General features: G+C 42.1%; 1 protein-coding gene across 4 annotated transcripts in view; it reads right to left on the bottom strand.

The window, feature by feature from the left end:
* Window positions 1-7,272, bottom strand: part of miip (migration and invasion inhibitory protein) — a 33,953-nt gene extending 26,681 nt beyond the window's left edge. Inside the window, exons 1-3 of one of the 4 annotated variants that reach the window (XR_010016118.1) lie at window positions 7,033-7,272; window positions 6,010-6,209; window positions 605-1,297 (exon numbers count right to left, since the gene is read on the bottom strand). Coding sequence is in view for 3 of the 4 variants with exons in the window: in XM_063033484.1 (XP_062889554.1) it covers window positions 605-1,297; window positions 6,010-6,183 (867 nt within the window). In the remaining variant the exon portion in view is untranslated. The remainder of the gene's footprint in view (window positions 1-604; window positions 1,298-6,009; window positions 6,210-7,032) is intronic. The other 3 variants (XM_063033484.1, XM_063033485.1, XM_063033486.1) reach the window with 3 other exon arrangements.
* Window positions 7,273-12,817: the final 5,545 nt, after the last annotated feature.

Genomic DNA, 12,817 nt, shown 5'->3' on the forward strand with positions numbered 1-12,817 from the left:
GGCTCTTATTGAATTCTGAAAGGCCTCGATAGAGTATATTTGCAGAGGATGTTTCCTGTGGTGGAGGAGCTTAAGACCAGAGGACACAGCCTCAGAATAGAGGGATGTCCATTTAGAACAGAGATGAGGATGTATTTCTTTAACCAGACAGTGGTGAACCTGTGGATTCGTTACCACAAGCGGCTGTGCAGACCAAGTCATTGGATATATTTAAGGCAAATATTGATAAGATACTTGCTTAGTCAGGGCATGAAGTGATATGAGAAGCAGGAGAAAGGGGTTGAGGGAATGGATCAGCCATGATGAAATGGCAGAGCAGATTCGATGGTCCAAATGGTCTAATTCTCCTCCTATATCTTATGGACTCAGTTACATTTCCCACATCTCTTCTCTCTGGCTAGTCACTTTGAACTCACCACAACTTCCAGAACACCTTCCTGCTGGTCAGCAGAATTTTCTACAAGACAGATAAGCCGTAAACTCAAAACAAACAAAAAAAAAATCACAACAGCTGGGTATTCAGATCTTCTGTAGTCTGAAATACCAAATGTATGGAAAACTAGCAGAAGCAACCAGCAGTACTGGCAAATTAAAATAGACCTACCTTCACAATTTTGTTATGTGGTTCCAAGAGGATTGATTTTGGTTTCTGAGCGTTTCTGATGAAATGCTTGCTATGACGATCATTGCCCACATCCAACAGCTGATCCACATATAATGGTGGATCCAGTTTGGACCTTGGCTTTGGATTCTCACTGAGGGACTGAAGCAACAGGGAACAGTGCTGAGAAGTGCTTTGCCTGCAGCCAGTTCCCCCTGTACTTGGTACTGGAGCAGGGCACTCTGCGTGATCTGTTAATGTTGGGTCAGGAGGAGGCTTGGTAAAAGGAGCTGAGCTTTGGAAACATTCAGACGCATTACAACTCTGGGGATCCAACTTTTGCGTATCCCATTTCTGGCCCAGTGTTTCTGCAGAGATAAAGCTTTCTTCAGGTGATGGAACCGCTAACGTGGAACAGTTTTTCTCTACACTGGAAATTGTTTTGGCCCTACTGAGAGGCAGCATGTCAGCCAGCCTTATGTTTGCTCCATCCCCTGCGCCAAGGGTCCAACCTTGCTTCTTAGCTCTGTGCAATGAGGGAGTACAAAGTGCCGCTCGAGAGTCTCCCCTTTTCTGTAGGGATTCAGATATAACCACCTCACTGGGTTGTTGTAAGGCATCATTCTTCATTTCTTGCTCAAGCAGCTCACAAGTTTTGTATTTCTCACTGGAATTCCTCATGAAACATTGATCTCCCTGTTAAAACAAATTGGAATATTTTCATTAGGACACAAGAACAAAGAAGAAGAAGCAAGACAAGGTTATTTAATCCCTTTAACTTTCTATAAGATAGTGGTGGATCTTTTACTTCAATTGCTTTGCATCAACTCAAACCTTGATTCCTTGATTATCTAAAACATGTGTCAATCTCTTCATTAAAAAACTCTGCAATTGACCCTCTACTGCTCTCAAGTAGATAATTCTAAAACTTGACGATCTGATTTTTTCATTCTCATCTTGAACATTTGAGCCTTTATTCTGAGCCCTTGTTCCAGACACCCTATTGAACCTTGTAGAAATTTCATGTTACAATGAAGTCTTTCTTTGTTCCAAACTCTAAAGTATAGACCCAGTCTTCTTAATTATAGTATGCAGTGCATCACTCTGCCCTAACCCTTACTTTCCCCAGAATCAGTCTAGTGAACCTTCAATGCATTCCCTCGATCACAAACAAATCAAGTGGGAACAGATATATGGACAATATTTCAGGTGCAGTCTCTCCAGGTGATGTTGAAGATAGAATTAGTAAGTTTGAAGATGACAGGAAAACTGGTGCTGGTGGTTGGTAAGGAAAGTTAGCCAAGGCTACCATGGGATGCATATCAATTGGAAAGTTTGACAGTGCCTTGGAGATAGAATTTAATCCCAACAAGCGTAAGGTAAAGCATTTTGAGAGATGACATTAAATGGTAGGAGACCAACAAATATTGAACAGAAAGATGCAGAGGTCTAAGTCCATAAGTTCCCTGAAAATGGAAACGCAGTTAAACGTATAGTATACCTGCCTTCATGGGCCAGGGAATTAAATACCAGACGTCACATTGGAACTTGTGACAATGGTTAGGCTGCACATGGAAGTACCACATTCATTTCTGGCCACCACACTATGGGAAGGATGCAACTGTACTAGAGAGAGTGCAAAAGACATTCACATAGAGTTGAGCATTTTAGTAATGAAAAGGTAGTGGGTAGTGGCTCCATATGTCACTACTACAGGGCGTGACAACCCTGCCTTACACGAGTCCCAGGCTCAGCTGGCTCCAGCTGACAGTACCCGGTATGGGCCCCTATCCAGGGTTACAGATCCCACTGCCTTGTGGGTACCTTCGGGAGAAGAGAAGGCTAAGGAGTAAACCCTACACAAATCCAGAGTGGAGCCCCTAAGGCAGTTGGATGACGTATCACGTCACCTCCCGGCAGCTCCTGCAGCCAAGCTGATGCCAAATGTACTGCTTTGCATTCTTTTGGACCACATCCACGAGGCCGAGAGGGGAATCCTGATGTCTGGGCAGCCCAGGATCTCCATATTCATTGCCCAGGTCTGCGCCCCGAGGGGCACATCCATTGTCTACTTCAAGACAGACGGAGCCATTGAGTAATGAAAAGAGAGTGGATAGGGTAGGTTTGTTTACCCTGGAGGCTGTGTGGTACACAGATTGAAGTAATTAAAGGGTGGTAGTTAATGCACACAAGCTTTAACACAAGAGACATAGGCAGGGTAGGTGGCCAAAATCTTTTTCACATTGTAAGGGGTATCAAAAACAAGAGGACATCAGTTTAAGGCTTTGAGGAAGGAGTTTTGAAGGTGATTACAGTTTTTTGGTTGATATCTGGAATGTGCTCCCAAAGCTGATGATGGAATCAGATATGTTTAAAATGCATTTAGACAGACATTTAGATTTGAAGGTGTCCAAGAATTACAAGGGCTGTAAGAATTACACCTAAGGGCTGCAAGAATCTCAGTTCTGATCCCATTACTAATCCCATCTCCCACATAGAAAAAGATGGTCCTACATCTGGCAAATGGTATTAGTGTAGATGTACAAAAAGGTCAGCATGGATATGGTGGGCCAAAGAGCAAGATTTTGAGCTTTAAAACTCTTAAATATTTGCAGCAAGATATATTCAAATCCTCTTGCAATAAATTGGGTTCAATATGTACATTTAATGTCAGAGAAATGTATACAATACACATCCTGAAATTCTTTTTCTTCGCAAACATCCACGAAAACAGAGAAGGGCCCCAAAGAATGAATTACAGTTAATTGTTAGAACCCCAAGGTCCCCCCAGCTCCCCCTCGCACCAGCAGCAGCAAGGCAACAGCCCCTCCCCGACCCAACTAGCAAAAAAAAGCATTGGCGCCCCCCAACAAGAACTCAAACATGCAGCAAAGCATCAATTAAACACAGACTTGCAGTACCCCAAAGGCTACTCATTCAGCCAGTATTCGACATATCAAAGACTCTCTTTCTCTCCCCCTAATAAGGGAAAAAGAAGTGTTCCCGTTTTACCTTACTGTTTGTTTGCTGTGCCCAGATGCTAACTTTCATCGATTCTTGTAGAAGTGCCGGATGTCCCTGAATATCAATGCCATTGGTGTTATTCAATTTTTCACCAGCTAAAATTGTCTTCTACCACTGGATGATCTCTTACTGTAACTGCCACAACCTTGCCCATTTATTTAACCTGTCTTTCTACATACATTCTCACACTGCCACCTAATTTTCTGTAATTAGAAAACTTGGATCTATTACACTTGATCTTCCCATCCAAATAATTAAAGTGATAAAATATTTTTCTTCTGCTTAAACCAGGTGGATCCAATGGGAGCTAAACACAATGGTATTACGCATCTTACAAATGCTTGAATGCACACTGGGCCACTGCAGTAAAATTCATCTCATGTGAGAAGCCCAAGCAACAAGGCTGGTCACAACCTCACAATTCAAAAAACACCTCTTTATTCCTACCCTCATCAGACGGATACACAGGAGAATAATCTGACCTACAGTACTGTGCAAAAGTTGTAGATACATACACACATTAGTAAGTATGCAGATGATCCTAAGATAGGAGGTGTTGTGGATGATGAGGTAGGTTTTCAAAGCTTGCAGAGAGATTTAGGACAGTCAGAAGAGTGGGCTGAAAGATGGCAGATGGAGTTTAATGCTGAAAAATGTGAGCTGCTACATTTTGGTAGAACTAATCAAAATAGGACATACATGGTAAATGGTAGGGCATTAAAGAATGCTTTAGGACAGAGAGATCTAGGAATAATGGTGCATAGTTCCCTGAAGATGGAATCTCATGTGGATAGGGTGAAGAAAGCTTTTGGTTTGCTGGCCTTTATTAATCAGACCATTGAGTATAGGAGTTGGGATGTAATGTTGAATTTGTATAAGGCATTGGTAAGGCCAAATCTGGAGTATTGTGTACAGTTCTGGTCACCGAATTATAGGAAAGATGTCAATAAAATTGAGAGAGTACAGAGGAGGTTTACTAAAATGCTGCCTGGGTTTCATCTCCTAAGTTACAGAGAAAGGTTGAACAAGTTGGGTCTTTATTCTTTGGAATGTAGAAGGTTGAGGGGGGACTTGATAGAGGTGTTTAAAATTATGAGGGGGATTGATAAAGTTGACGTGGTTAGACTTTTTCCATTGAGAGTGGAGAAGATTCAAACAAGAGGACATGGGTTGAGAATTAGAGGACAAAAGTTTAGGGGTAACATGAGGGGGAACTTCTTTACTCAGAGAGTGGTAGCTGTGTGGAATGCGCTTCCAGCAGAAGTGGTTGAGGCAGGTTCGATGTTGTCATTTAAAGTTAAATTGGATAGATATATGGACAGGAAAGGAATGGAGGGTCATGAGCTGAGTGCAGGTCAGTGGGACTAGGATAGGGTAAGAGTTCGGCACCGACTAAAAGGGCCAAGATGGCCTGTTTCCGTGCTGTAATTGTTATATGGTTATATATAAATAACTAGGGTGCCTAAGAGATTTGCACAGTACTGTATTTGTCAACATGGAGCCAGGGAGCAAGTATGTAGATCTGGCAGGAGTAAAGGATGTTGGGAATGGCGAGGGTGGGGTGCCACGGGAGGTGTGCGTGACAGATGGCAGAGGAGTGCCAGGGGTAGCGGGAGTGTGGGTGTAGACACCCCCTGCCCTAAGACAGTAGGGAAGGCCATTTGGTTTATTGATCATTGCAAAATGTCTCTCTGGGGCTTCCTGCTCCCTCCCCCTTTTCCAACTACGACTTCCATCTCCCTGCCCACTTCCCACTCTCAATCTACAATAGAGACCTATATCAGAATCAGGTTTATCATCACTCACATATGTCATGAAATTTGTTTTTTTATTTTGCAGCAACAGCACCAGTACAGTGCAATACATAAAATCACTACAGCACTGTACAAAACTCTTGGGTACCCTAGCTATATATATGTGCCTACGACTCTTACACAGTATTGGGCATCCATTCAGGAGCTAAATTCAAACCCAATTCATTGTTCTGAAGTCACTGGTCACATCTGCCCGATTTACTATGATGACGAAATGGTACTTTGGTGCATCACTCTAACCTGGAGCTGAACTTGCCACGGGTACAAGTAAAGGGATAGCGCAGAATGAAGTTTAATCTTTTTGATTCCAAACTGAACCTGATTTTATTATTTCCTGAACTAGTGATACATTTAAGAGAATAGTGTTGTTGATAAATATACTGTACCCATTAACTGAAGTAACTTTTGATGCAGAATGTATTCTACTCCAGGGATCTAGTGCATGGATTGAGAAGTGTCCAGCAATCCTATGTTTGGGCTCAGGACATCTTCCACCACTTTACTTGCAATTTAAGCAAACGTACAGAAATGTATTTCATCACTTCATTGGATAATGGCATCTACAGCTACCTGCAATCTGTTGCCCCTGTAGCTGTTCCTTTGGTAGTCAGCAGCTGTTCCACTGACTGCTGAGTCAAGTCCTTCACTGCTGGGAGACGCAAACCTTAGTCGCTCTTCTCTTAACCTTTGCAATAGCTGTTTGTTCTGATCCCGAAGATACTGCAGACGATCGGAGTACGACATCTCTCAACAAGGGAATATAATGACTGCTGAGAAAATAGGCACAAGGGTCAGTGGTAGGAGAAACCAGGGCCAGAACTAAAAGCAGGCAGGTGCAGCTTGTATTTAAGAGGGCAAATATCATATTGAGAAGGAGTTGAAGTTTATAAATAGAACGTTTTGTAACAATTGTACAGGTTGTTGGAGAGGCTACACAGAGTACTATAGAGAGTTTTGGTCCCCTTAGTAAAATAGTAGTAGCATTTGAGATGATGCAAAAGAGATTCACCAGACTAATTCCCGGGATGAAAGATTTTAATAGAAGTGGAGCAACTCGTTCTATATTCTTCCAAGTGAAGAATGAGGGGGTGATCTTATTGAAATATATAAGCTCCTAAGGGGGCATGGCGTGAGGAGACCTGGTTTCAAGATTAGGGACTGCACATTTAAAAACAACGTACATTGAAATTTCTGTAATTATTTTGCCTTAATTGTGCAAGTTAGCACATCAGAAATATTTAGAGTGGAAGTAGATTCATTTTTGAATGACTGGTGGATTTAGGATCATGAGGAAGACTGGGGTAATTAACCGACAGGGTAGAGAGGTTGGCCTATGGCTGTTCCAAGGCACCAAGCCCAGGCGTTTGCGAACTGAGAAGGAACGGGGAACGGTAGACGGCGGAAGGGAGACGGAGCTCTTGCGGGCCCGGGGGCCGTAGAGCTGCTCTCCGAAGCCAGATTACTACCGCGACCGCAACCGTTCTCGACGCCGCAAGTTGCCTGCTGCACTAATTGCGGACTGCCCCATGCAACCATCCCCGCTTTCCAGGTCGCTGCCCGATCCTCCCTTCCCTCCCTCCCTGCTCCACTCACTCCAACTCAGTTCATCATCGGGACCACTTTCTCCCGCCGTGTTTACATTGGTTATCCAGTTGAACGGTGCAGTAAACTCCTCTTCGATTAGTCAGTTAAATTCCCAACGGTCGGGACAATGATAGGTCGAGATATCTGTCCGTCAGCAGACTCTGACGAATTGGTCAACACTACCAAGTCAGCTTCAAATATTTGATTGTTAGGCGAGTTTACAACATCATAGTTCTCGTAATTATTTTAATGCAGGATTTAATGCCCAGAAAATTTTAGGTTATGTATCTCTCTGAAGCAGGTACTTCGGCAGATTCATTAGATCTTTATATGGACCTCAAGACTGCGTGCAAGAGCATTCCTTTCAAGTTAAGACTTCTCTATATTTAGACCCACGGTGAATGCACAGGATATGATCTCCCACATAGATTAGATTAGATTGTCATTGTGCCGAGTACAGATACAAAACCAATGAAATGCAATTAGCATCTGACCGGAAGTGCAAAAGAATAGTGTTATTTACAAAATAACTGCGAATAAAAAGTAAGTGCTACAGCACACAAATATAAAAGTACCGAGGCAGTCCAATATGGGTGCAATATTGTTTAGCGCTGTGATGTGAGGTTCAGCAGGGTCATAGCCTCAGGGAAGAAGTTGAATAGATTGGAATTATAGACACTTTGTTAACTAGGACCACGAGAAGGCTTCGTCAGATATACATACGCTACAAAATAGAATGCAAGGAGCAAATCTATTGTTGAGTGCAACAGCTCCACACAGACAAGTTCAGAATCAGAATCAGGTTTATTATCACTGGCATGTGATGTGAAATTTGTTAATTTAGCAGCAGCAGTTCAATGCAATATATAATCTGGCAAAGAAAAAAATAAAAATAGTAATATATCAACAAGTAAATCAATTACATATATTGAATAGATTTTTTTAAAGGTGCAAAAACAGAAATACTGTATATTAAAAAAAGGTGAGGTAGTGTCCAAAGATTCAGTGTACATTTAGGAATCCAATGGCAGAGGGGAAGAAGCTGAGTGTGTGCCTTCAGGCTTCTGTACCTTCTACCTGATGGTAACAGTGAGAAAAGTGCATGCCCTGAGTGCTGGAGGGCCTTAATAATGGACGCTGCCTTTCTGAGACACCACTCCCTGAAGATGTCCTAGGTACTTTGTAGACAAGTGCCCAAGATGGAGCTGACTAGATTTACAACCTTCTGCAGCTTCTTTCAGTCCTGTGCAGTAGCCTCTCCATACCAGACAGTGACGCAGCCTGTCAGAATGCTCTCCATGGTACATCTTTAGAAGTTTTTGAGTGTATTTGTTGACATGCCAAATCTCTTCAAAATCCTAATAAAGTATAGCTGTTGTCTTGACTTCTTTATAACTCCATTGATATGTTGGGACCAGGTTAGATCCTCATAGCTCTTCTCACCCAGGAACTTGAAGCTGCTCACTCTATCCACTTCTGATCCCTCTGAGGATTGTTATGTTTTCCTTCGTCTTACTCTTCCTGAAGACCACAATCTGCTCTTCCGTCTTACTGACGTTGAGTGCCAGGTTGTTGCTGCAGCACCACTCCACTAGTTGGCATATATCACTCCTGTATACCCTTGTTACCACCAGAGATTCTACCAACAATGGCTGTGTCACCAGCAAATTTACTGATGGTATTTGAGCTATGCCTAGCCACACAGTCATGGGTATATAGAGAGTAGAGCAGTGGACTAAGCACACATCCCTGAGGTGCACCAGTGTTGATCGTCAGCAAGGAGGATATGTTATCACCAATCTGCACAGATTGTGGTCTTCCGGTTAGGAATTGGAAGATCCAATTGCAGGGGGAGGTACAGAGGCCCAGGTTCTGCAACTTCTCAATCAGGATTGTGGGAATGATGTCATTAAATGCTGAGCTATAGTCAAAGAACAGCATCCTGACATAGGTGTTTGTGTTGTCCAGGTGGTTTAAAGCCGTGTAGAGAGCCATTGAGATTGCATCTATCGTTGACCTATTGTGGTGATAGGCAAATCGCAATGGGATCAGGTTCATGGCAAGGATGGCCTTGTTAGAATTTTCTTGCATAGGCATTATTCCACTGCATAGTGGCTTTGAGGTGCCTGGGCTGAAGACAGAGGGGGAATGTAATGTTTTGCTGAGGTTCATCCCAAATGCAAAACTGTATCCTTTCAGCTTGATTATTCATGTGTAAAAATCTTATGTTATCAATGTAAATTGCTGTACAATACATGCAGTTTGAATTATACTTTCAACAAAATATCGTAAGTTAATAATGTCCTGTGTATGATATGCGTAGTCCAGAGGAACATTACTTCATTGGTTGTATATACGTACAAGTAGATGACAATAAACTTGAACTTGGATCAAGAATGAGCTGCTTCCAAGGAGTGGAAGATGCTTGTGTGCTAACTGTTTTAACAAGGGGGGGTGGCCAGTGCACATGAACAACCACAATACACCAAGGTATTGAGCTAATGACAAGGAGGCTCATGATTGTCGTGCAGATTGTGCTGCTGGGATCCTCTCCCACTACTTCATACACTCAATGGCCACTTTATTAGGCACACCTGCTTGTTAATGCAAATATCTAATCACACAAAACATGTGGCAGCAACTTGGTGCATAAAAGCATGCAGATATGGTCAGGAGGTTCAGACCAAACACTGAAATAGGGACAAAAGGACTTTGTCAAGAATGGAGCCAGCATACAACGTTCCTTCGGTCAACATCTTCCAGATAGCCCAAGAAAATATCTATTTTACTTCTTTTATGTCTGTTTTTCATCTTAAATGTGTTTCTGAGACTGTTAGAGCCTCCGACTTATAGTTTGGAGATCGACTAAGTGACCCAGTGCTCTGCTGTCTCCAAGATGATTCCAGGAAGCAAGCGTGCACTCAAACGGCTTCGATGTGAAGAGAGAGATGGGACGTAAGCTGACGTCTGACTCCATTTCACAGACTAAAGCGTTAAGGAAGATTGAGACATCGCGGCAAATGCGGAAGGCAGGTGAGAGTTCAGCGCGACTGCCTGCCTTTTGATCGCTACCAGAGAAGGCGTCTGTGTGGCTCGCTGCGGCAGGTAGGCAGACCTCTCTGCCTCACGTGGTGTTCATGTCCTTCGAGAATGTCAGTGCTGTCAGAGGATGTTACCGTGGTTCTGCATTTATAGATTGGACTATTGCATTTATGGACGGTGGACTTTTTCAGACTCATGGTTTTAACATCGTATTTTTCACCCATTCCTTTTCCATTTTGTTGTGCGAGGGAAGGGGCTTGGGGGCTGATGTTCTTGTTCTGTTCTGTTAGTTTTTGTGTGTGGGGGATGGGTTTTGGTGGTCGATGTCCTTGTTACGTTTTGTGTCAGGGGAGAGGAGGTTTGGGGGTCGATGTTCTTGTTGCGTATTATGTTGGAAGAGGAGGGTTTGGGGGAGGGTTCATCATAGGGATGCCATCCTTTTTTGTGCGGGGGCGGTGTTTGAAGTTTCTCTCTGAACATCTTTAATGTTCTTTCTATGCTTCCTGGCTATCTGGAAAAGACTCCATTTCACAGTAGTACATGGATACATACTTTGATAATAAATTAACCTTTGAAAAAATGTGAGCTAAGTCACTTTGACCGTGGAATGATTGCTGGTTTTAGTGTCGCAGGAACTGCTGATCTCCTGGGATTTTCACACACAACAGTCTGCACAGCAGGGGTTCCCAAACTCCTCAGTTAATGGTAGGGGTCTATGACATAAAAAAGATTGGGAACCCCTGCTCTGGAGTTTACAGAAAATGTTGCAAAATACAAAACATCCAGTGAGTAACAGTTCCATAGGTGAAAATACCTTCTTAATGAGAGATCACAGAAGACTAGCAATACTGGTTCAAGCTGACAGGAAGAAGATGGTAATTCAAATAACCATGCATTGTAACAGTGGTGTGCAGAAGAGCGTAGCTCATTGGGCCATATACCTACAAAGTAATCAAGTTTTTATTTGACAGGTGGTCCATTACTTAATGTTACTTTAATAAAATGCAAAAATTTCTTTGTAACATTTAATATTTGAAATATGTTTTGAAATCTAAAATTGGCTCTTTTCTATTGACACACCATTCCAGAAGACCAAAAAAAATTATATTAAAATCTAGGGTGCCTAAAACTTTTGCATAGTACTGTACAGAAAATTATCAAAGGCCAATATTGGAATAAATCTCATACAAATTTTTTGCAGCTATGCAAAATCACAGTTAGATCACATCTGGCAGAGAATGCTACTTGGATTCCGTGGTTAAGAAAGTTTTTGGAATTAAGGTTGATAAGATTGAGTTTTGATATGGTGCAGGGGAAACAAAAGGATAGGGAGAAACTATTGAAGAATATAGAGAAAAATATGTGAAGATACAGTTGCAAGCAAAAGTTTGTGAACTCTATGGAATTACCCGGTTTTCTCCATTAATTACTCATAAAATGTGGTCTGATCTTCATCTAAGTCACAGTAACAGACGAACACAATCTGTCAAAACTATAACACACACACACACATTGTACTACTTCTTGTCAATACTGAGTAAACCATATAAACAACCACAGTCTAGGGCCAAGAAAGTATTTGAACCTCTGGTGTAATGCCTTCTTCAAAAGCTATTCGGATTCACTAAGATGAGGTTGGAGATGTGGGTTGTGAGGGTGTCTTGCCCTATTAAAAAAAGACAAAGTCAAGTTACTGTCAGAGCCTGCTCTTCTCAAGATAAGATCTGTTTGTGTACACCACACCTTAATCAAAACAACTTTCAGAGGACCTTAGAAGAATTGTAGAGATGCATGAAGCTGGAGAAAGCTACAGGAGCATTTCTAAAGACCTGAGTGTTCATCAATCTACAGTAAGAGAAATTGTCTATAAATGGGGAAATTCGGTACTGTTGCTACCTAGGTGTGGGCGTCCTGCAAAGATCACACCAAGAGCACAATGCTGAAGGAGGTGAAAAAGAACCCAAGAGTAACAGCAAAGGACCTGCAGAAATTTTGAGAACTTGCTAGTTTCTGTTCATGTGTCTCCTATATTAAAAAAAACACTAAACAAGAATGGTGGAAGGACACCATGAGGAAATCACTGCTCTCCAAAGAAACATTGCTGCACATCTCAAGTTTGCAAAAGATCATCTGGATGTTCCACAACACTTCTGGGACAATGTTCTGTGGACAGATGAGACAAAAGTTGAACTTTTTGGCAGAAAATGGGCACTGCACACCAGCACCAAAACCTCATCCCAACTGTGAAGCATGGTACTAGGAACATCATGGTTTGGGGCTGCTTTGCTGCCTCAGGGCCTGGACAGCTTGCAATCACTGAGGGAACAATGAATTCAAAACTGTATCACGACATTTTACAGAAGACTGTCAGGGTAGCTTAATAGAAGTTGGATGATGCAACAAGACAATCATCCGAAATACAAGAATAAATCAACAACAGAATGGTTAAAAAGAAGAAAATTTGTATTTTGGAATGGCCAAGTCAGAGTCCAGACTTTTACCCAATTGAGATGCTGTGGCAGGACCTGAAGAGGGCTGTTCATGCAAGATATCACAGAAATATTGATGAACTAAAACAGATTTGTATGGAGGAATGGTCTAAAATTTCTCATCATTGTGCAAGTCTGATTAGCAGCTACAAGAAACAGAGTGGAAGTTACTGCTGCTAAAGGTGGTTCTACCAGTTATTAAATACAAGGGATTGCATACTTTTTCCAGCCTGAACTGTGAATGATTAAACAATTTGTTCAAT

The sequence above is a fragment of the Mobula hypostoma genome, chromosome 25, assembly GCF_963921235.1.
Source record: "Mobula hypostoma chromosome 25, sMobHyp1.1, whole genome shotgun sequence".
In the NCBI taxonomy this organism is placed as follows: domain Eukaryota; kingdom Metazoa; phylum Chordata; class Chondrichthyes; order Myliobatiformes; family Myliobatidae; genus Mobula; species Mobula hypostoma.